Consider the following 21,101-nt stretch of genomic DNA (forward strand, 5'->3'; position numbering starts at 1 on the left):
AGGAAAGAATTTCTGGAATTAACAATTTCGGATGTCTTTCTTAATGTTATCATAGATTCTTTGGCTCTTAGAAGTATGTCGCCACAATGAATTTTGCCATCATAGTTTGCCTCGTCACAGAGATAGTGGTTTGTCATTGATGTCAAAGCAAGGGAAGCAAGGACCAGGTTTTTCATTGATCTAGACTTGAAAGGTTCATGGTTGCATCATCTACTGATATTGAAGCACCAGAAAAGCATGACTTTGATTTGAATGAAGGAATCATGCTAGATGAAGGCTTATAAGAGCTAGCTTAAGTCTGCACTATATCTTCACGTGCAGACTTCTATTAAAAAGGCAACCAAGGAAAATGATTAGCACATCTGCATTGACTGGGGCCTCACCGAAGTAAAGCTGATCCTGGGAGAAGATGAGATGCAACTAGAGGATAAAGCAAATAAGAATTGTTTGTTTCAGTTATCGCAAGTAGCCTTGTATCTTTGGATGGCAGATTTGAACTTTGTTCTTGATGTCGCACTGGAATTCTCCCACTTGCTTAGTTGTCTACCTTATACTGCACATAAAATGTGTGTACTAGATGATCTGATAAAATTAGAAAAAACAAGCAAAATGCATTTCCTCTGAATGCATGAATTTACCTATCCGCATTTCGAGAAACATTTCTCCTTGATTGTTAACAGATTTATCATGATATGTTACACAACTACGTCCAAAAATACCTAGAAAAGACTTATAATGATTTGTAGCAACTTATCCCCAGCAGGATTCCCAACAATGCTTCAAATTGCTTAAATGACACATCACTTATAGGTTGAATAAAGGAAAGAAGCATGGAACTAGAGGAATTACCCTTGCAATCAAACCAACAAGAAATTTAGAAAATCAAACATAGGTTGGCTTCATGATGCAGTCATGTTGGCCTCCCCAAGAGATGTGCCCATTTGATATAGGGTTGAACAGGTATAAATAGAAGTTGTGGTTTCCTCATTTCATTCATTAACTCGGTCAAGCATATAAGAAAGACATCTGATCTGAAGTGAGGAAGTGTAGAAGTTCACAGCTCATGAACTAAGACGCTGTTTAAGGAGGCAAGACGAAGGAGCATTTGTTTTTGTTTTTGGTTATACTTCTGTGGATCATTTTTTATGATTTTGTGTGACTTGTACCTTAGATTTTGGCCCTCTGTGCTTGGCCTTGAGGCTAAGACAGATCTCGGTCCCCTTATCAGCTGTACAGGCCTTGGCGCTGTGATTTCAGACCCAGACAACTCTGTGATTTTGGACCCCTGCAACTCTGTGATTTCGGACCCCTGCAACTCTGTAATTTCGGACCCCTGTTACCTTGACTGCAGACCTCGGTTTTTGTTGGAGTAAGGCCTGGTCCTGAGGCATATAGCTTTGGCCTTCTCTGTGGAATAGACTCAGCCTTGTCTTTGTCTGTGAATGAATATTTTGAACTGTTACCTTAGCTTCTGATCTTAGCCCATCTTTGAAGTGAATTTTGAGCAGACTTACATAGACTCCGGATTAGCTACTGAAAAGATTTGGAACAGTTCTTTGATGATCTTTGGAGCAGTCTTGTAGATGAAGTTGTAGCCTCCTTAAAGCAACCTTGGGGCAAATCTAAAAGTAGTCTTGAAGCCATTGTTCAGAGCAATTCTTTGAAGCATTGCTTAAAACCTTGATTGAAGACTTATTGGAGCATTATTGAAGGTTTGTCAGAGCAACCTGGAGCATCCCTTTTAGACAGACTTATAGCAGACCATGGAGATAATATTGAAGTTGATCCTATAGACTTTTTGATGCAACATGGTTTTGAACAGTCATTGAAAAAGTTTCAGGACAATCATCAAAGATATCTGTGCGAGGACAGTCAAAAGACCTATTGGGTAGACCTTGGGAACATCATTGATACCCTGGTGATGTGGCATTAATGAAGCTGGTGTTATGAAGAATATTGCAGACCTTGGAGAGTACCATGAAGCATTATTGAAGATTTTTGTTAAGTAAACTTGTGGCAGTCTTGTTGAATAATTTGAAGCATACCTCTAGTAGCAGATTTGAAGAATTTATGAGCATAAACTTGAAGATTTATTAAAGACATCTTTGAAGTTATTGAAGCAGTATTATTGGAGAAAGTTGAGAGGGTTGGAGCCCTAGGGCATTGGAGTCCTCATACAAGGTTGGGGCTTTGTAGGAAACCAGGCTGGAGCCTGGATTGTCTTTGAGGATTGGGGTCCTCATAAGAGGTTGGAGCCTCATTAAGACCAAGTTGGAGCTTGGATTGATAATTGAGGACTGGGGTCCTCTTTCAGGTTGGAGCCTGGTTGTTTGTAAGAGGATTGTAGTCCTCATCATTATTATTAATAAAATTATTTCTTGTTATACATCTTGTGTTCTGGTTAATTAATGATCTTAACTGACATAGCTTAACAATTGTAAAAGAAGTACTGATTCACCACCCTCAGTATTTCCAATACAGTTTATAATTAAATAGTAAGTTATAATTAATGAAAATAATAGTTCATAATGAAATAATAACTTATAATTAATGGACACATTGAAGGATGTTGAAATTTGGGCAGCTTCGGGATGAATTTCTCGAGGAGAAATCCAGTTTCCCCAAGGAAATCCACTTTGCCCCAAAGGGAATTAAATTTGATAGAAGGAAATTATTATTTTAGTGGGCTTGGCACTTCTTGTTGAGAAACTAAGATGCTAGTAAATTAAGGGTGATTTCTGTTAACTTGATAATTACTTGTGAATGTCTGTTGGCTTCTTATTAAATTTATATTCTCTTCATCAAGCAACTACCAAAATGTACAAAATATGATGATCACAAAGTGACAAAGGCTCCAAGCCAGGGAAAAACCCCACAAGGGGAGAAACCCAAAAATCCTCTTCTTATAGAATCAGATCAAAGTGAGATATCCAAGACCCAAGACCAAGATCAAGACTGCCATAAAGACCCAAGTCAACCCTTCTCCAACCCATCTATAACGAGTCATAGTCAACAAAAGTCAATGCTGGTCAAATCTCTGAAATCTGTTCATCTCTTGAAATTTCGGCCCTTGAAAATTTGGGCCTGCTACGACCCCGCCAAAATCTGTGATAATTTGATCGACTTGCCTTTGGCTCTTTGATTTGTTGAATGATTATTAAGTTGTCAACAAACTCAACAGAAATTTGTAGGATAGTTAGTGCCCAAAACAATTTTCTTTTGTAACATAATGATGACGTTGGCACCTTCCCAAAATAGATCTTCGAACTCTCAAGCTGGCAGGAACACCAACTCTGATACCACTGTAATATCCCAAACTTAAATTTTTGCAACTCCTTGAAGTTTAACTCAACAAATGCCCATATAAAATTTCCATTCATTAACGGAACATTGCCATGTAAAATTCAACAACATAGAACAACAAAATAACAACATAATGAGAAAAAATAATCTCAGCTTTATTTATAATATATATAAACTAAGGGTTTTACATGCTGACACAACTGCTATGGCTGAGATAGAACTGGCCTCAAGATTCTACTGCAATGCTGCACTGGCTCTCCACCAAAGCTCAACTGAACTACCACTATAAAGCTCTCTTGTGAATTCTGGATGAATTCACCAAGGGGAGATGGGTACTCTCCCAATCTCACTAAATAACTCGGGGGTTTCCGTCCTGGGCTACAAATGAAGTAGAGAACTAGGTTCTCAAACCGTTCATACAAGAAGGAGATCAAATCTAAGATGTCCTCTAATGGCCTCCTCCTCTTTTTATAGCTATGATGGACCTTTCTAGAAGCTCCTATTTTATTATTATTTTAATCATTGGGCACATTTCCCTCAATTAAAATATCTTTCTATTGTGGGAAAATGGTAAATTGGCCACCATGCCTCCTCATGCCATTGAAAATCCCTACTAACCATCTCATCCTGTAGATCTTCTCATTCTGGTTCCAACGAGCTATTTCACTAAGGTGTTCTATCAAGTATTCCTCTTGGAATGCCACCTTAAGTGTAATAAAGTGAGTTAAGTGCAATAATAACCCCATTTTACGGGAATTATCAGAATGCAAATGGAACGAGAAGCGTGCTGTGAAAAATCAATCTTGATGATGGAAGATGGCAAGTGAACTCCTCCAGACCCCATAAAAGATCTCCAAAAGCTCTCGAGCCTGTTGATGACGTAAACCTGCACCTGTGACCTATTTGCAGCCAACCCTGAAAGTCCATCCTAACCATGCCATAAGGAACACTAGAAAAAGGAACATCACATGTTAGTCTTCCTCTTGGTGTGCAAGTTATTCCTCCTTTATGGCATGGATTCGTTTCTCCTCATATATATATGTGCCTCATTCTTTCTCCCCTCACTACTTGCGCATTGTGAAAGAAGAATTCGAACTTGAGAGAGAGTTGGAGAGAGTTGAAGAAGATTGTGAGAGAGAGACATGGAGAGTAAGAGAAAAACTTGGTGAGGCAAGGTTGATTCAGTGCTTTAGTGTTTCCATGTTGATTCAGTTGAAGGGAAAGTTGATTCAATGTACACATCTGCTACTATGACCACTGATCTTCATGCCACAACTTGTTCAGATTTGGTTGAACTTACTCATTCTAACCATGCTATAAGGAACACTAGAAAAAGGAACATCACATGTTAGTCTCCCTCTTGGCGTGCAAGTTATTCCTCCTTTGTGGCATGGATTTGTTTCTCCTCCTATATATATGTGCCTCATTCTTTCTCCCCTCACTACTTGCGCATTGTGAAAGAAGAATTCGAACTTGAGAGAGAGTTGGAGAGAGTTGAAGAAGATTGTGAGAGAGAGACTTGGAGAGTAAGAGCAAAACTTGGTGAGGCAAGGTTGATTCAGTGCTTTAGTGTTTCCATGTTGATTCAGTTGAAGGGAAAGTTGATTCAATGTACACATCTACTACTGTGACCAGTCATCTTCATGCTACAACCTGTTCAGATTTAGTTGAACTTACTCATTCTCTTAATCTCTAATTGTACTCTATATCTGTGTTGAACAATTGATTTCTAATAGAACAAGAACCTGATTGGGTTTTCCCCTTTTGGGTTTTGCACTGATCATTGGACCTAAATTCTTTGTGTCTCTTTTTGTTCTTGGTTGTCGTCAATTGTGCATTTGATTTATGTTCTATCTACAATTGTTTATCTGATATTGCAACATAAAGAAGTTTTGTAATAAGTGATTGCTACAACATAGAACATCAAAATTTCAGCAAGCATTATACAAGAAAGAAGGTTTTTGGATTGCAAATGATTTTCTCTAGTGGCTACTGAAACTGAAGAACTGATACTATAATTAAAGTGAGTTACAGTGATGAATTAGTCATGGGAATATAGGCCAGTGAAGCCAATGCCTAAGAGGTATGTATCATTTGCAATCTTTTTTCGAAGTATTCCTGGATCTTAATATTCCTTTGTTAAGGAACTCTGTTCGAGAAGACCAAAGTAGAGGTCTGTAAAATATATTGAGTTCAGTATATCTTGAAAATTGAAATGAGACCATAAGGTATTCATGTAGAAATCTTTTAAAGGGACAGGTATGAAGAAGTCCCTTCATGAATAATCTTCAAGGAAATGTTGTGATATGAAAGTTGGATAACAAGAGGAAATAACATCATTACAAGTCAAGTTGTTAGAAAGGATATTTGGAAAATGATGTCTATTTTATGATTGTTGGATGATCAGTCTTTAAAGAAGGAAATCACCGTCATAACACAATTTGATTAAGGAATCTTGATTACAATAAGGCCGCGTCCCTTTTCAAGATCAACGTCATGTACAGATCTGGTATTGCCCCATCATAACAGACTAGGCTATTGAATGGACTTGTTGTTGCCAAAGATTCTTAGTTTTTAAAGATTTTATGGCATATGTGCTACTGTGGAAGACCTTGCATTTACTGATGGTATGGGTACTCGAATTTATTCCTTGAATATTGAAATGAAGACCTAAGTTTTGTTGCTACAATGAGAAAGCAAGAGTTATTTGGACCAAGGACGATTAGTGGATAAATTAGTGATGAGTTCTATAACTAGTGTAATGTGCATGACAAATCGAGGGTTTTGACATTTGAATATGAAATTGAAAATAAAAATTTGAAGAACCTTGTAAGCAACAAGGCTGGGATAATTAAAACTGTAGGGTTTATTGACAAAATCCTAGGAGTGATTGCTTCTGCTGAAAGAAGAAATCGTAGCTCCTTCAAGGAAGGAATAACATCATGATGATGAAGTGGATGAGGTTGATTGGCAAGTTGAATGTATGAAGGCTAAGATCAAGGGGGATGTCTCTCTTTCTTGATTATTACTATTACTGTTATACTTTTTCTCTTATTCTCTTGGCTTTGCATATCTTGTTTGGTTGTATTTGTTCTTCCATGGCTTCCTAGTAAGGATTGTAGGTACATGATGGAAGCTTCCAAGGTTGTTGTAGTAGATAAAGATTGGAAGAACAAAGTAAAGCTTGTGACGAGAAGAGTCGTGTTGAGAGAGAGTGTATTGGATGATCTTCGGATTCAAAGGGAGCATCCAGATTGAAGCTTGTTTTGGTCTATGTCAGTTGTGACTTCTAAGATGAAGATTGCTAGAAGTACAAAGCAAAGGATTACCTCAATAAGAGGGAGAAGACTATGAAGTCAGGCACCTTGTGCATGGTACCCTCAAATTGATGGCTATTTGGTTCTACAAAGAGCAATGTTGATCCATTGTTGAAGACGAGCCTGTGATTTTGATTTTTGACTAGTGCTGAGGATCTCTTTGTCTAGTGTAAGAGGGAGCCGATTTTTGAATTTGAAATGAAGGATCTGGGTCTAATGCATTATGAGAAGTTCGATGAATCCTATAGAACAATTTGGCATGTTGAGCTACAAGTCCTTGGACACTCACATGGCGTCAAAATTGAAGAAGCTGCGAGACTTTGACTCTGATTTGGTTGATCCTACTATCTATCGTAAATTGACTGGCTGATTGAACTATCTGGTTAACACTAGATTTGATATCTGCTATGCTATGAACATGTTGAGCCAATTTTTGGTTGAGCCCAAACATGTGCATTGGGTTACAATGAAACAGACATTGAGATATCTACGTGGCACCATTGATTATGGTTTGAGATGTGTTTTTGATGAAGAATTGTAGTTGTATGGGTTTACAAATTCTTATTAGGCCAGATGCATTGAAGATAGAGCAATTCTAGTTACTATTTTAGCTTGGGTTCTGCTATGATATCATGGACAAGTAAGAAGAATACATCTGTTGCTGTTAGTATGGCTGAAGCTGAGTATATAGCTGCTTGTTCAAGCCTGTTGTGAAGCCATTTGTCTTCGAATGCTGTCTGTTGGTTTGTTTGATCAGGTGCTAAAATCAACGGTGATGTATTGTGACATTCAAAACTGTGTGAAGCTTTTTGGGAGTCTGCCTTCTTTTTCATGATAGGTCGAAGCACATTGAGATCAAGTGTCATTATATTCGGGAGGTTGTCCAAAGAAGAGTTGTGAGGCTCGAATACATGTCTATTGATGAGCAGGTTGTAGATGTTTTTGACAAAGCCACATCCTAGATGAAGTTTGCTTGCTTTTGTGAGAAGCCTGGAGCGGTTGAGAATTGCTCTTGGAGAGAGAGCATTGATTATACAACATCATGATTCTTCCTTGGACTTGGCTGAGAAACCATGGTTTATGGTTAGGAAGACTATTTTGGTTACTCGCTTGGGTCATTGATTTTGACAGAGAAACCATTATGGTTGGGGAGGTTGGTTCTGAGGCTTGGAGTGCTCCCTTAGGTCATTGTGTTTGACTGAGAGACCAGTAGGTTTGGTCGGTGACACTAATTTTGATTTCTCTCCCTTAGGTCATTGTGTTTGATTGAGAGACTATGTAGTCGGGGAGTTTGATATCAAGATAGGGATTTCTCCCTTAGGTCATGGACCGAGAGACCTTTGTTTATGGCCGGGGAGATGGACCCTGTGTACTCTCTTAGGTCATTGCGTTTGATCAAGAGGCCGTTGTTATGGTTTGCGAGATGGACTTTGATTTGTAAACCTTGCTGAAGAATAATTTTTCCTAAGAAAAGTTGTTGGGTTTTCTCCCATGTTTGGGTTTCCCAAGGTAGAAATACTCTCTCTATTGTGCATGATTGTTTCTTTATGATCTTTACTATTTCCATTGCATTCTATAATTTCTCATGATATCAATATCATGAGATAAATTCTTTGAAGATCATTAGGTAATAATTATCAAAGAGAAGATTGGTTTCTATTGTGCATCTTGTAGAAAATTCAACCGATCAATTATATTGTTCAACATTTATACACCCTTTTTTATGGATGCTTCAACAATGATCCATTTGGTTCATTACAAGCAAAAGACAACAGTATTGCAAAGCTCAAAATCAAAATCTAGGCGTAGGAGACAAATATTGCAAATATCAATCACTTGAAACCAATGTTGCGAAAATCATGATCTAAATCAGCGAGGGGAAAAAATCAGAAAAAATCGGGAAAAAATCAGAAAATACAAAAATATTCATTTTTTTAATATCTAAAGCATCTACAACATAAAATAAATACATTGGCACATAAATATGATAAAAGAACTAATATATAAGATGTGTAATATCATTTCTAGTGCTACATCACACATAACAGTGTATCATGTCTTGAATAGTAAGTCCCGACTCCTGAGCTCCAACTCAGCATCAAAATATCAACAAAAAATATAATAATGTATCTCATATCATGAGTCATAATGTCATATACAATGAAATGAACCAAATAACTAATACTATTGATTTCCTCTGCTCCTCTTGCAAGAAAATGCAATAGCTTTCCCTTTTCCTCTAGATGTAGATGCCGGTGGAGTTGGCAGTGGACTTTGCTGTGCTATAGAATTTCAAACACGAATTTCTCTTGCTTGGGATGTTAAAATCTTCCGTTTTTATCCTCCTTTGCCCTAGTAGTTGCCTTCCTCTCCTCCTCAGCTCTCAAACAAGTCCGCTGTTTGCTAAAAATGACAAATAAAACCCATGAAATCGCTTTTAAAACGCGCTGTCCCGGAGGTCCACCATTTTTGCTTATCGAATTGCGATTTTTTTGGAAAAAATCGTGATTTTTTCAACGATTTTTTTGAAAAAAAACTTCATAAAAATCGCCACATAAAAATCGGGTGATTTTATCTGCAAAGTTAAAAAATCGTGATGTTCGCAGCACTACTTGAAACGCCTCTTGTGGAGAAGGGTATACAACTCCATCAAAATCAGATGTTTGACATGTTGCCCAACCAAGTGGGTGACCCCTAGGAGGAAATTTTTCTCCTATTTTGTTCAACTTACTAGCGAATAGCCCTATGTGATCTATAATTAGCTAGTCTCAAAGGTTCTGCACATATGCTCTGATTAGTGCTCTTTGACATTTATCTTACTTATTAGATGAAGGGGGGTCATTCATTATCAGGTACATTAACCATGCTTATAATCAAGTGCTTTCATTTAATACTCAAGAGTATATTATTGTGAATCATAAGTTTGTGAAAATTCTATCACTGTAGCAATTGATTTAGTTTTCCTACTTATTTCATCATAAGTTATTCATGAAATTACTTCCACAAAAATTAAAATAAATAATGCTGTAGATATCACACCGTAATACAAAAACAAACATATGCACACATTGAGATAGTTATTTTGGACTAATGTCCTTGAAAAAACCCAATGTGGGAAAACCGGTGTAGCAAGGGAGGATTTTATTATTCAGCAATTTTCTAGTACAACAGGGTGCCAAACTGGCTTACCCACAGATAGACAAATTTCTAGCACTTCTTTTGAACGCAGCGTAGGCCCTACTGACCTATACATTACCCTGAAACCCTTTGCGTCAACCTACTGAGGCTCTGCACAGTCTCTGCTGCCTCTACGTTGCTTCCTCTAGCTCTGTGTTTGCCTCTTCTGCCTCTGCGTGGCTTCCTCTGGCTCTGCGTCTGCCTCTTCTGCCTCTGCGCTGATCCCCCGTCTCTTTGTTCTGTACTTGCTGCCTCCTGATTGCTCTCCAGACCACTGGTTCAATTTCTCAGCAGACCCCGCTCCAGAAATTGAACTGACTGGTCTCCCACAGTGTTATTTTTCCAAGTGACTCCCAAGCCTCCTCTTATAATTCCCTTGTTGACAAATCAACGACCGAGATTAAGTCCCTAATCAGTGGCTAAGATTAGATCTGGCTTGATCCATGTCTTTGGACCATTCTAACACAGTTTCATATTTAGACTTAGGGTCTCCATTAAAAATATTAATTATTTTAATATCTCCTAAACTATTTAGAATCTGTTCAAATCCTTTCTGGGTATTGGAGTTCTCATGTGCCCCAACCTCTCCACCAAATTTTGTGGCTAGAGCACATTCGATGCTACCCCAAATCAACACTCCCTCTTAGCGAGGACTGTGCTCTAGTAATACTCCTCACTGAGTATCACCCTGATCATCCGGCATTGGTCCCTGTGCTGATGTTAAGCCCCCTTGCCCAACATCCTCTGCACTGCTGTATCGTCTACTACTGCCCATGACTCTGCTACTGCCACTGCTGCATTTGTACGACAACTCCCTCTGCATCCGTGCTGCTGCTGGTCCTTTCTCCCAACACCAGTGTTGCACGAAGCGCCCCCCCCCCCGGTTCCAAGCCCCGAAGCGCGTCCCGTACGGAAGCGCCTAGGAAGCTTGGCCGGAAGCGGCGCTTCCGAATTCGGAAGCGCCGCTTCGGCTTTTTTAGCCGCTTCCTGGAAATTTGGAAGCGCTGTACGGAAGCGCCGAAGCGCGCTTCGTACGGCGCTTCGGGCGTCGGAAGCGTGGCGCTTCGGAGGAGGAAGCGTACGCTTCCCAGACGCTTCCGTACGCTTCCTAGACGCTTCCGTACGCTTCCAGAAAAGCTTCTGGAAAAGCGTTTAGAAAATCGTTTTTTTTTCAATTTTTTTTTAAATTTTAGGTGAGTTTGCTTGTTGGGGGCGGGTCCACCTTGGGTTAGGGTGACGAATGAAGGCAAACAAAATATAAATATAGCAGATGCTCCCTCATGGTAATGTTAAATTCTTAAAGTAAAAGTGACATTCTCCTTTATTTTTCATTTTCATCCTTTTACTTAAATTTTTAACATTACCATGGAATGACTCAGGATGTTTGAGAGTGGTTCCAGCCTCATTGGACTTCATATGGAGAAAATAGAATTTCATATCCTATTCAAAATTCAACAGACTTAACAATTTTCAGGTATTCAGGATCAATGGGATTGTGGCATTTCATTAGATTATATCAAGTATGAAGGTATGCGATTAGCATTTAATCAAGAGCACCAAGCCCTATATGTACCCTGGTGTTGGTGGTGTTAATTATTGAACTCCTTTGTCACGCGGCACGCCCTTAGCAAAACATTACCTTTCAATCAAGTCAAAATCATCGATCAAACATGTTAAGCTTTTTCTACCATATTTTAAGTCTTGAATTAGGTAGTTTGATCAAAATTGGGCAATGTTGACTAATATCCCTAGACAATCGAGGTAGAGGCAAAGGCTAGACAAGAGGAGAAGAATCTAGATTCTAGATCATTAATGTACAATGGATGTTATATCTATCTTGATTTATGCAAAAATATGCATGTTTTCATGTCTTCTACAATTAATTTGGTATTTGGGATGTTTGTTTTGAGTATAAATGCAAAAAATAAAATATATATATATATATATATATATATATATATATAGCAGACGCTTCCGCGGACGCTTCGCTTCCTAGATTTTTGGAAAATGACGCTTCGGCATCCCCGCTTCCAAAAAACGCTTCCGCTTCGCTTCCGCTTCGTGCAACATTGCCCAACACTGCATCTGCACTGCAACTCCCTCTGCATCTGTGCTGCTGCTGGTCCTTTCTCCCAAGACTGCGTCTGCACTACAACTCCCTCTTCATTCATGCTGTAAACACACTACTTCTGAAAGGGGTTCTTTACCATCCCCATCTTTTCCCTGAAGTAGTCAAATTTTGACTTTCCAAGGGCCTTGGTGAGGATATCTGCCAGTTGTTCCCCTGTAGGAGTGTAGCTCAACTGTACAGCTCCTCGTTGGACACAATCTTTGACAAAGTGACACCGGATATCAATATGTTTCGACCTATCATGGAATACTGGATTCTCAAAGAGTTTGATGCAACTTTGATTATCAAACATGATCCTGGTCGCCTCCATATTTCTTCTGAATAGGTTTATCAATAGTTTTCTAAGCCATATGGCCTCACGCGAAGCTGTGCTTGCTGCCATATATTCTGCCTCAGACGAGCTCAGAGCCACGAGCTTCTGTTTCCTACTGCACCAGGAGGTCATTCCTGATCCAATATTGAAACAATACCCAGAGGTACTTTTCCAATCCACTGAACTTCCTGCCCAATCTGCATCAGCAAATCCACTCAACCTAATATCCTTCCCCTTGGTGTATAAGAGCCCATAATCAACTGTTCCCTGTAAATACCTGAGAACGTGTTTGGCTGTTGCCCAGTGAACCCTCTTTGGTCTCCCATCCCGAGCCTTTTCAGGATTTTTGTAGCATACCTCCCTTGCCCAAGGAAGATCTCTCCTTTTTGCTGCCAAACTTCCAACCCTAAGAAATAGTGCATTCATCCCAGATCCTTCATATCGAACTCTGTGGCTAGATTCTTCTTGTAGTCCTCAATGAGTCTGGATGATCCTATGAGGAAGAGATCATCCACATATAATACTAAGATAAGTGGCTCATTCTCTACGACTAGATAGTAGAGATTCAGATCCATGTCACTCTTGACAAACCCCATCTTTTGTAAGTAGCCATCTATTCGACCATACCACGCTGTCGGTGCCTGCTTTAGCCCATACAAGGCTTTCTTCAGTTTGCATACATGAGACTTCTTCTCATGAGTCTCAAAGCCCTTTGGTTGTTCAATGTATTCCTCTTCTTCTATTACCCCGTTCAGAAATGCCGTCTTGACATCCATCTGATGGATATCCCATCCCGTCTGGGCTGCAAGAGATATCACGGTCCTAATAGATGTATACCTGGCTATCGGGGTGAAGGTTTCCTCATAGTCAATCCCTTCCTTTTGAGCATACCCCTTAGCCACAAACCTGGCCTTGTATTTTTCAACACTACTGTCCGCAACATATTTGATATTGTAGATCCATCTTGAACCTATCACAGATCTGTCTTGAGGCCTTGACAACACCTCCCAGACATCGTTTACCATTATGGAGTTACACTCCTCCACCATCGCATCTAGCCAGACCTGATGCTGAGTTGCCTCCTTGAAGCTGGCAGGCTTCCCATCTTGAGCTACTAACGCCTGATACCTTTCGCTCTCTTTTACTGTTCCTTGGCTCTCTGATGAAGTTCTCTGCATCACGCAGAATCTGACGAAGTTCCCTGTTGGTTCTTCCTCTGCCAATTGGTGCTTCTGTTCGCTCCTCCTCCTCATCCTGAGAATCTTCTTGATCCGAGGAAGAATTCTTCACTTTCGTTGGTTGAAGAGGCATGACCAATAGATCCTCTTTCGACTGCTCCTCAGAAGGCATTTCACGAGATCTTCTAAAAGCTCTGTCCTCTATGAACTTTACATCTCGTCGTACTACTACATTCCTGCTCCATGGAAGATAGATTTTGTATGCCTCATTGTTCTTGCTATATCCTACCAGATACCCCTTTTTTGCAGTGTGATCCAACTTCTTCCTCTTTTCTTCGGGTATGCAACAATATGCTAAACTTCCAAATAACCTGAAATAACTGAGTTCAGGCGTCTTCCTAGTGAAGACTTTCTCTGGAGTAATTTTGCCCAATGCCTGATGAGGAGTCCTGTTCTGAACGTAGACAACTGTGTTGCATGCTTCCACCCACAAGAATTTTGGCATATCCTGATCATACAACATGGCCCTAGCTGCTTTTACAATAGTCCTGTTTTTCCTTTCTGCCACCCCATTTTGCTCTGGATTGTATGGAGCTGTCCACTCTCTTTTGATGCCCTCCTTAGTGCAATAATCAGCGAAGTCCTTATTGACATACTCTCCACCATTATCTGAGCGCAGGACTTCTATTTTCTTACCTATCAGATTCTCCACTAGAGCCTTGAACTCCTTGAATCGACAGAAAACACCATCCTTGGTTTTCAGAAAATAGATTCAAGTTTTGCTTGAGTGGTCATCAATGAAGGTAAGGAAATACTCGGCACCGTTGAGAGCTTTGACGGACATAGGTCTGCAAATATCTGAGTGTATCAATCCTAGTACACTCTTGGCCCTGTGGTTGCTCCTAGGAAATGCCGCCTTGGCATACTTTCCTAGAGCTTATCCCCTACATATATCATCTCGTTCCTTACTCAGATCCAGAACTCCTGTTACAGTGCTTCTGAGAGTTCTCAGAGCTCCATGGTGCAAATGACCCATCCTTCTGTGCCATAGTTTGTTCAAGTCTTTGTCCCCATGACTGCCTATTAGCGCCATTGGAGATTCTAGTTGTAATCTATACAATTGATTACTTTTGATCTCGATCTGCACTTTCTTTTTCCAGCTCAGGTGTTTGACGTATACCTTTTCCTTGATGAAGTAGACGTCATAGATCTTGCCTTGTAGTTGTGACACAGAAAGTAAGTTCATCCCCAATCCTGGTACATGCAACACATTGGTGGCACGAAATGCTCTCCCGATTTTGTCTGAAAAACTATGGTACCCTTTCCTACTGGAGTACACTTTGCCTTGTTCCCCATGGTGATCTGAAAGTTCTTCTCTTCTCGATATTCTGAGAAACACTCCCTGATTCCCGTCATATGCCACGAGGCTCCACTGTCTATATACCATACTTCTAATGATCCAGCACTAGTCATGCACGCCACTTCTTCTTCCAACCTGGAAGTCAACATAGAGAAATCAAAATCTCTCTCTCTTGTGCATTCTTCTGAAAATCTGCGTGAGTCCCCTGAGGTGGATGCCTCTGCATCGTGATCTCGACCCATAATTGATTTTCCTTTTCTGTCTTAGATTACTCGCTTTGATACCATGTGAAAATTATATCACTGTAGCAACTGATTTACTTTTCCTACTTATTTCACCATATTCATGCAATTACTTCAACAAACATTAAAATAAATATTTCTGCAGATATCACACCGTAATACAGAAACAAACATATGCACACATTGACACAATTATTTTGGACTAATGTCCTTGGAAAAACCCAATGTGGAAAAACCGGTGCAACGAGGGAGGATTTTATTATTTAGCAATTTTCTAGTACAACAGGGTGCCAAACTGGCTTACCCACAAATAGACAAATTTCCAACACTTCTTTTGAACCCAACGTAGACCCTACTGACCTCTGCGTCAGCCTACTGAGGCTCTGCGCAACCTCTTTGGCTTTCTGCGTCACTCTTGCAGCCTCTGCATGGATGACGCAGGCCCTTCTGGCTCTGTGCAGTCTCTGCTGCCTCTGCGTGGCTTCCTCTGGCTCTAAGTCTGTCTCTTCTGCCTCCTGACTGCTCTCCAGAAATTGAACTGTCTGGTCTCCCTCAGTGTTTTTTCCAAGTGACTCCCAACCCTCCTCTTATACTTTCCTCGTTGACAAATCAATGGTCGAGATTAAGTCCCTAATCAATGACTAAGATTAGATTTGGCTTGATCCATGTCTTTTGGACCATTCTAACACAGTTTCATATTAATACACATTAATATTTTATTTTTCCCTAAGTTTAGACTTAGGGTCTCCATTAAAAATATTAATTAAATAATATCTCATGCACTGTTTACACTCTGCCCAAATCCTTTTTGGGTATTGGAGTTCTCATGTGCCCCAATATCTCCACCAAATTTCGTGGCTAGAGCACATCCAATGCTGCTCCAAATCAACAAAGTTTTGTTGGATGATTGATTGCTTTGGTTGTTGTTTTGTTCCCATCCTTCACCTTGGTGGTTATCCTATACTCGTAGTCCATTGTCATCTTCTTTGAGGCCTTTCTTTTTATTGTCTAGGAGGGGCACAAATATGAGGCACTGATTGATGTTGCATGCCCCTAGAAATGATAATCCATGCTTATCATTTTCTATCATGTCCTAATCTTTGGGTTGATTGATATCTATCACTAGTATTGGTTCCTTGACTTCCTCATTCTTGGGTAGGGGGCTTGGAAACTTTGTCCTAAGAGGTTGATGCAACAAAATGAAAGGAAAAAGTATGAGCCATAATGATAAAATGCAACATATTGGCTAGGATAATATAAAGTGTGTGGATAAAATTATAGCCTGAGTTCTAACCCCCTCATTAGCCCTTACCTAATTCCTAGATATTTTTTTCTATGTGGTTCACGAACACCCAAAGATCAGTGACTGCGATGTCCATGGAATATTTGTTTTAGGCAGGTCTTTCGAAAGGATCACTTCTTGCGGGCTCAACCACAAAGCTTGACCCTGAGAGTGTCAAGAGAATCGAACCTGTGTCCTCTCAATAAGAAAGGTGCTTTTAATGATGAGAACTCGATCAATTGAGCTAACCCTCAGGGCTACCCGATTCCTAGCTAATGCATGAGAAAATCAAAATAAAAGGAATTTTGATATCCTAACCTTGATGACCAGTTAACCACTTCATCTTTGAGGGGTAGTTGATGCATAAATAAAACTTGTAGCGCAAGCTATGCAAGAAAAAGAAAATTATTAAAGAAAAAGGTTGACAAGAGGGGTTGTAAAATAGCCCAAGGAAAGCGATAACTCAGGTCGCACAATTGTTCCCTCTTAGCATAATAATGCTCAAGAATGATGGTATTTCATAACTAATAAATAGATGGTGGCATGCTCCACGAAGTAAACCCCAACCATACCATTGTTCACTTGCACTTATTGATTGATGGCCCGTGCTTCCTCGTGAGGTTGGAAGCACCTAATAGGGTCTCTTGATACTCCTCCCATACCTAAGCATGGTAACTTGTTTACAAACCCTAAGCTAGAGAGACATATGAAGGTTATGCTTGTGTGAAGTACTCTTGTGCCATTTTGCATTAACTACAACCTACATTGATACTTTTATGGTTTCTTTTGTTGGAAATACTTAGAGGGGTGGTGAATAATACTTCATTTAGTTAATTTTAATCTTCAAAGCATAATAACATTAGTATAAGATGAAAACATCACATCACATGAACAATTAACAACACCATTCAACAATGCACAAGATCAAAGACTGTACACGAGATTTTTAGGTGGAAATTCTTCTGGGAGAAAAATCACCTAACACTTTTTAATATAGGTCTTTAAATATTACATCAACAGGAAGCTCCAACTTCCAATGTTCTCCAACAACAACTGGAAGGAGGCTCCAACCCCTTGATTTATCAACTCCAATTAAAATAATATTCAAACAACCTGATTTACCAGTTCCAACTGGAAGGATGTTCCAATGCCCTGGTTTTATCATCTACAACTGAAAGGATGCTCCAACGCCCTAATTTATCAACTCCCACTTGAAGGATTTTCGAATGCTTTAGTTTTATCAGCTCTAACACCTTGATTTACCCGCTCCAACTAGAAGGATGCTTCAACACCTTGCTAGCTCCAACTTGTTCTAGCACCACCTTTTCGCCTTGAAGTTTTCTCAAGCTTAAACCTAAAGGAGACTCCAATCTCTTACCTTGCAACACCTTGCCACCCTCAAGATAGAAGATAATTGAATACAGTTTGCCACAGTCTCTGTCACTACATCAACCTGCAATCACCCAAATTAGATGTAATTGACATCTTGTACTGGATATGTACCCTCATTGAAGTACTTATAGGTGGGATTGGCATGTTGGTAGAAATCTTCAACACTTCCTTGCTAAGTATAAGAGTTAGCGCTGAAAATATTATTTGATTCTGCCTTGCACTCTTGGATGCACTACTGTGTGAAACTTCAGGTTATGGGAAGGGTTTGATGGGGATGAGCTTAACAAAGGTTTGCCCATGCGCTCTTGGGCATGCTTTGTTTAATTAGGGGTTAGGTTGCTATCCACATGTAAACTCCAGGGTTGTCCAGGCCAGCAAGAAACGGTCTTATATTCCTGATCCTAAGTCTGGCTGCACTCTGGTAGTCCTCAACTTATACACTTTGTCATGCTATGCTAATAATTTAATGGTTGTGTGTTGAGTTATGAGCTATAGGCTACAAAATGCAGACTGTTATAGAAGAACAAGCATATGAAGTTGATGTTCTGTGTTGCTGCAATAGATGTGCTAAAAATATAACGATACCCATTCATGAATCAAAATAAATTTTATGGGAAAGAGAAGTAATGGCACACCATTTCTACCCTTTGAATAGATTGTGATTCAAAGTTTTACAATGTTTCTAATTGTAACTCATTGTGTAGTATTTACTGGCTATTTCCATATTTTGAATGATCTTCTGTTGTCTATTATTTTCACTCTCGAACTGTGTATTTGATTGAACATAAGGGTGTAATAAAATATGAATTAGTTCATTGTACTTATTGTTTTTCTACCTTTATCTCAAATCTAAAATCTGCAGCTTTTATTTTCCCAGGTCACTGACCTATATTTTTCATGCGGCATAGGAAGACTTCTGTTCGCATAAGTGAATACAGTTTTTGTGCATTATTGTTAGAGGATTCTTGGCTTCTAAATATCCTATATGGATACCCCTGCAACCCAGTTTTTGGCAAGAATATTCTATTTAACTGCGAACATATTGTAAAGAAGTCCAGTTCTGTTTCCTGCCTGCCTATATTTATATGTTATTGACTACAGTGTTTTCCAGTTAATCTGATTTTCCTTGGTCTATCATGATGTGAAATTTGTGTGGCCACAGACTCTATTGGGTGACAAAAAAGGCAGGAGAGAGGGAAGGGAGTGGGCTTCTTCAAGCGAATGCTTGGCATCATCGTGCTGATGCTGTTTCTTCAGTAATTGCTCTGATTGGTGTTGGTAAGTGCTTTATTTTCTGGAATGCTCAGCTTAATACATATCACCACTAAACCTTACAAGTAATAAGCATATTGTTAGTTAAGTTGTTGGGAATAGTCAATGATGGTTTGGCGGGTTGGTGAAACCCATGTGGTATTATTATCCGCAGTAGGGTTTAAGTCTCTTCAGTGACATGCTCATGTTTGTGTTAGTGCTTGAAAAAGGGGTCGCACCAGGTGCAAGTGTTGATGACTCTGGCAAAACAGATACCACTCACTAGTGGCCTCTAGGCTTAAGGGTGACCCCTGTAGCATGGTGAGACATTATTGTGCATTGGATAGCTTACATAGCAGTTGTCGCTTGCTCATGTTGACTGGAAGCATTCATTAAGAAGATGTTGTTGGGAAGATAAATCCTGTTCATTTATCTCTTAGAATTGTAATGTTCATGTTGGTAGTATATATCACTTTCAAATAACAAGTTTTGGATGTAGACATGTCTGCTTTGGCAGATAATATGTCTCTTAAATTACTGTAAGATGTTATCAATAAAAATATATAAAATATTACGAATAATGTAAACAATAATAACAATAAATAATTATTAATTAATTAGTAAATAGTTAATGAAAAGGTATGGCCCTAAGGACATAATTGTTGGCGAAGAGGTACTTGCCTAGGGTATATAAACAGACCCTCGCCTTCATTGTAATCATATCACATCAATTCTTTATAATATTCAATATACAATTACTTGTCCTACTATGGATGTTTTACGTCTTCCAAGTGTTTTGAAGTATACGAACCTTGTTCATTACATTGGTATCAGAGCCACGTCGGCTGATCACCAGTCCTTTGGCCATCAACCCTTTGTCTGTTGCTGTTGGAATTCGGGCTTTAAGCCACAAGAAGCTTTTGGAGGTTCTCCAAGGTTAGCGTTAGGCTGTTGGCCATTAAAAAAAGAACATATATATTAAAAAGAAATATTATATTTAGATAAAAAGGGTGTTTCAAAAAAATTACATCTAAAAAAAAAAAATTTAAAAAAAGAGTTATAGAAAAAATAATAATAATCCAGAGAAAAGATAAATAAATAAAATAAAATAAAATAAAAAAGAAAAAGAAAGTTCATATATATATATATATATATATATATATATATATATCTAAAAGAAAATAATAATAATAATATAAATAAATAAATAATTACAAAACAAACTAACACAACAACACAATAACACGGGCACCCCAACCCTGACTTCAACAGCGGATCGAAACCATAGCCACTGTCCACAACCCTCCATGCTGTTGCCAGAGCTCATCCTATGCCATCGCCATCCTTCAATCATCCACACCCTACTAGGTTGATTTGTAGCCACTGTCCGCCCAATTCCCAGCCAGGGTGATTCCCAGCCATCACTCGACTAATTCCATGCGACCACCATTTCTTTCTTCTGCCGTTACCATAGCCATACCCTTCGACCACATTATTCCTCATCCTCCCTTGTCACCCCCTTCGTTTGCCCCCTGTCATTGCCAATCACATGCATCCACCACAACCAACTGCTGTCTGAGTTAAAGATTCTGGCAACAACTTTGCTCCACGTCCTATGCCCATATCACAGGTTCGTCTGCCGGTGCTCGTCCAGTTTCTGCCATCCATCATTGACGTCAAGCTGCATGTTGTAGTCTAGCCGCAACCATATGCATAGACATTTGCAACAACCGCCACCACTGTAGGAACAACGACACCCCCAATCATCGCTACCAAGAGTTCCTGTTCTCACTATTGCTGCCTGTCTCACCGCTAGCCTGTCCTTCTCTTAATTTTGCTCAGCCACCATACTCGCAATTAAATCCAATCGTCGTGCCAATGATTGAATGTTCGCGACCATTGAAAGTGGCCGTTCAATTAAGAAACCAAGCTAGATTACAATATATGCTAAAGTGCATGAATAATAGCCACATCAGATTTTTACTATTTGGAGATAGATTTAAAAAAAATAAAATACAAAGGTTGAAGTCAAGGAAACGATACTCATAATTGAAGTCTTAACATATAAGTGGATAAGAAAAGCTATTAATATAGTATCAGAGTTAATATTAAGTGGAGACATTTGAAGTTATTAAGAGAGTTAAATTTAAAGCTA

General features: G+C 39.3%; 1 protein-coding gene across 3 annotated transcripts in view; it reads left to right on the forward strand.

Annotated features, from left to right (window-relative positions):
* The window catches only part of LOC149201967 (metal tolerance protein 2-like), a 479,526-nt gene that overhangs the window by 117,931 nt on the left and 340,494 nt on the right, over positions 1–21,101 (forward strand). For all 3 annotated transcript variants that reach the window (XM_089403043.1, XM_089403042.1, XM_089403044.1), the window contains one exon: positions 18,858–18,973. In XM_089403043.1, coding sequence (XP_089259169.1) covers positions 18,858–18,973 — 116 coding nt within the window. The remainder of the gene's footprint in view (positions 1–18,857; positions 18,974–21,101) is intronic.

This window comes from Pinus tabuliformis, chromosome 2_1 (genome assembly GCF_031772625.1).
Source record: "Pinus tabuliformis cultivar Carrire ecotype Pingquan chromosome 2_1, CPIR1, whole genome shotgun sequence".
In the NCBI taxonomy this organism is placed as follows: Eukaryota; Viridiplantae; Streptophyta; class Pinopsida; order Pinales; family Pinaceae; genus Pinus; species Pinus tabuliformis.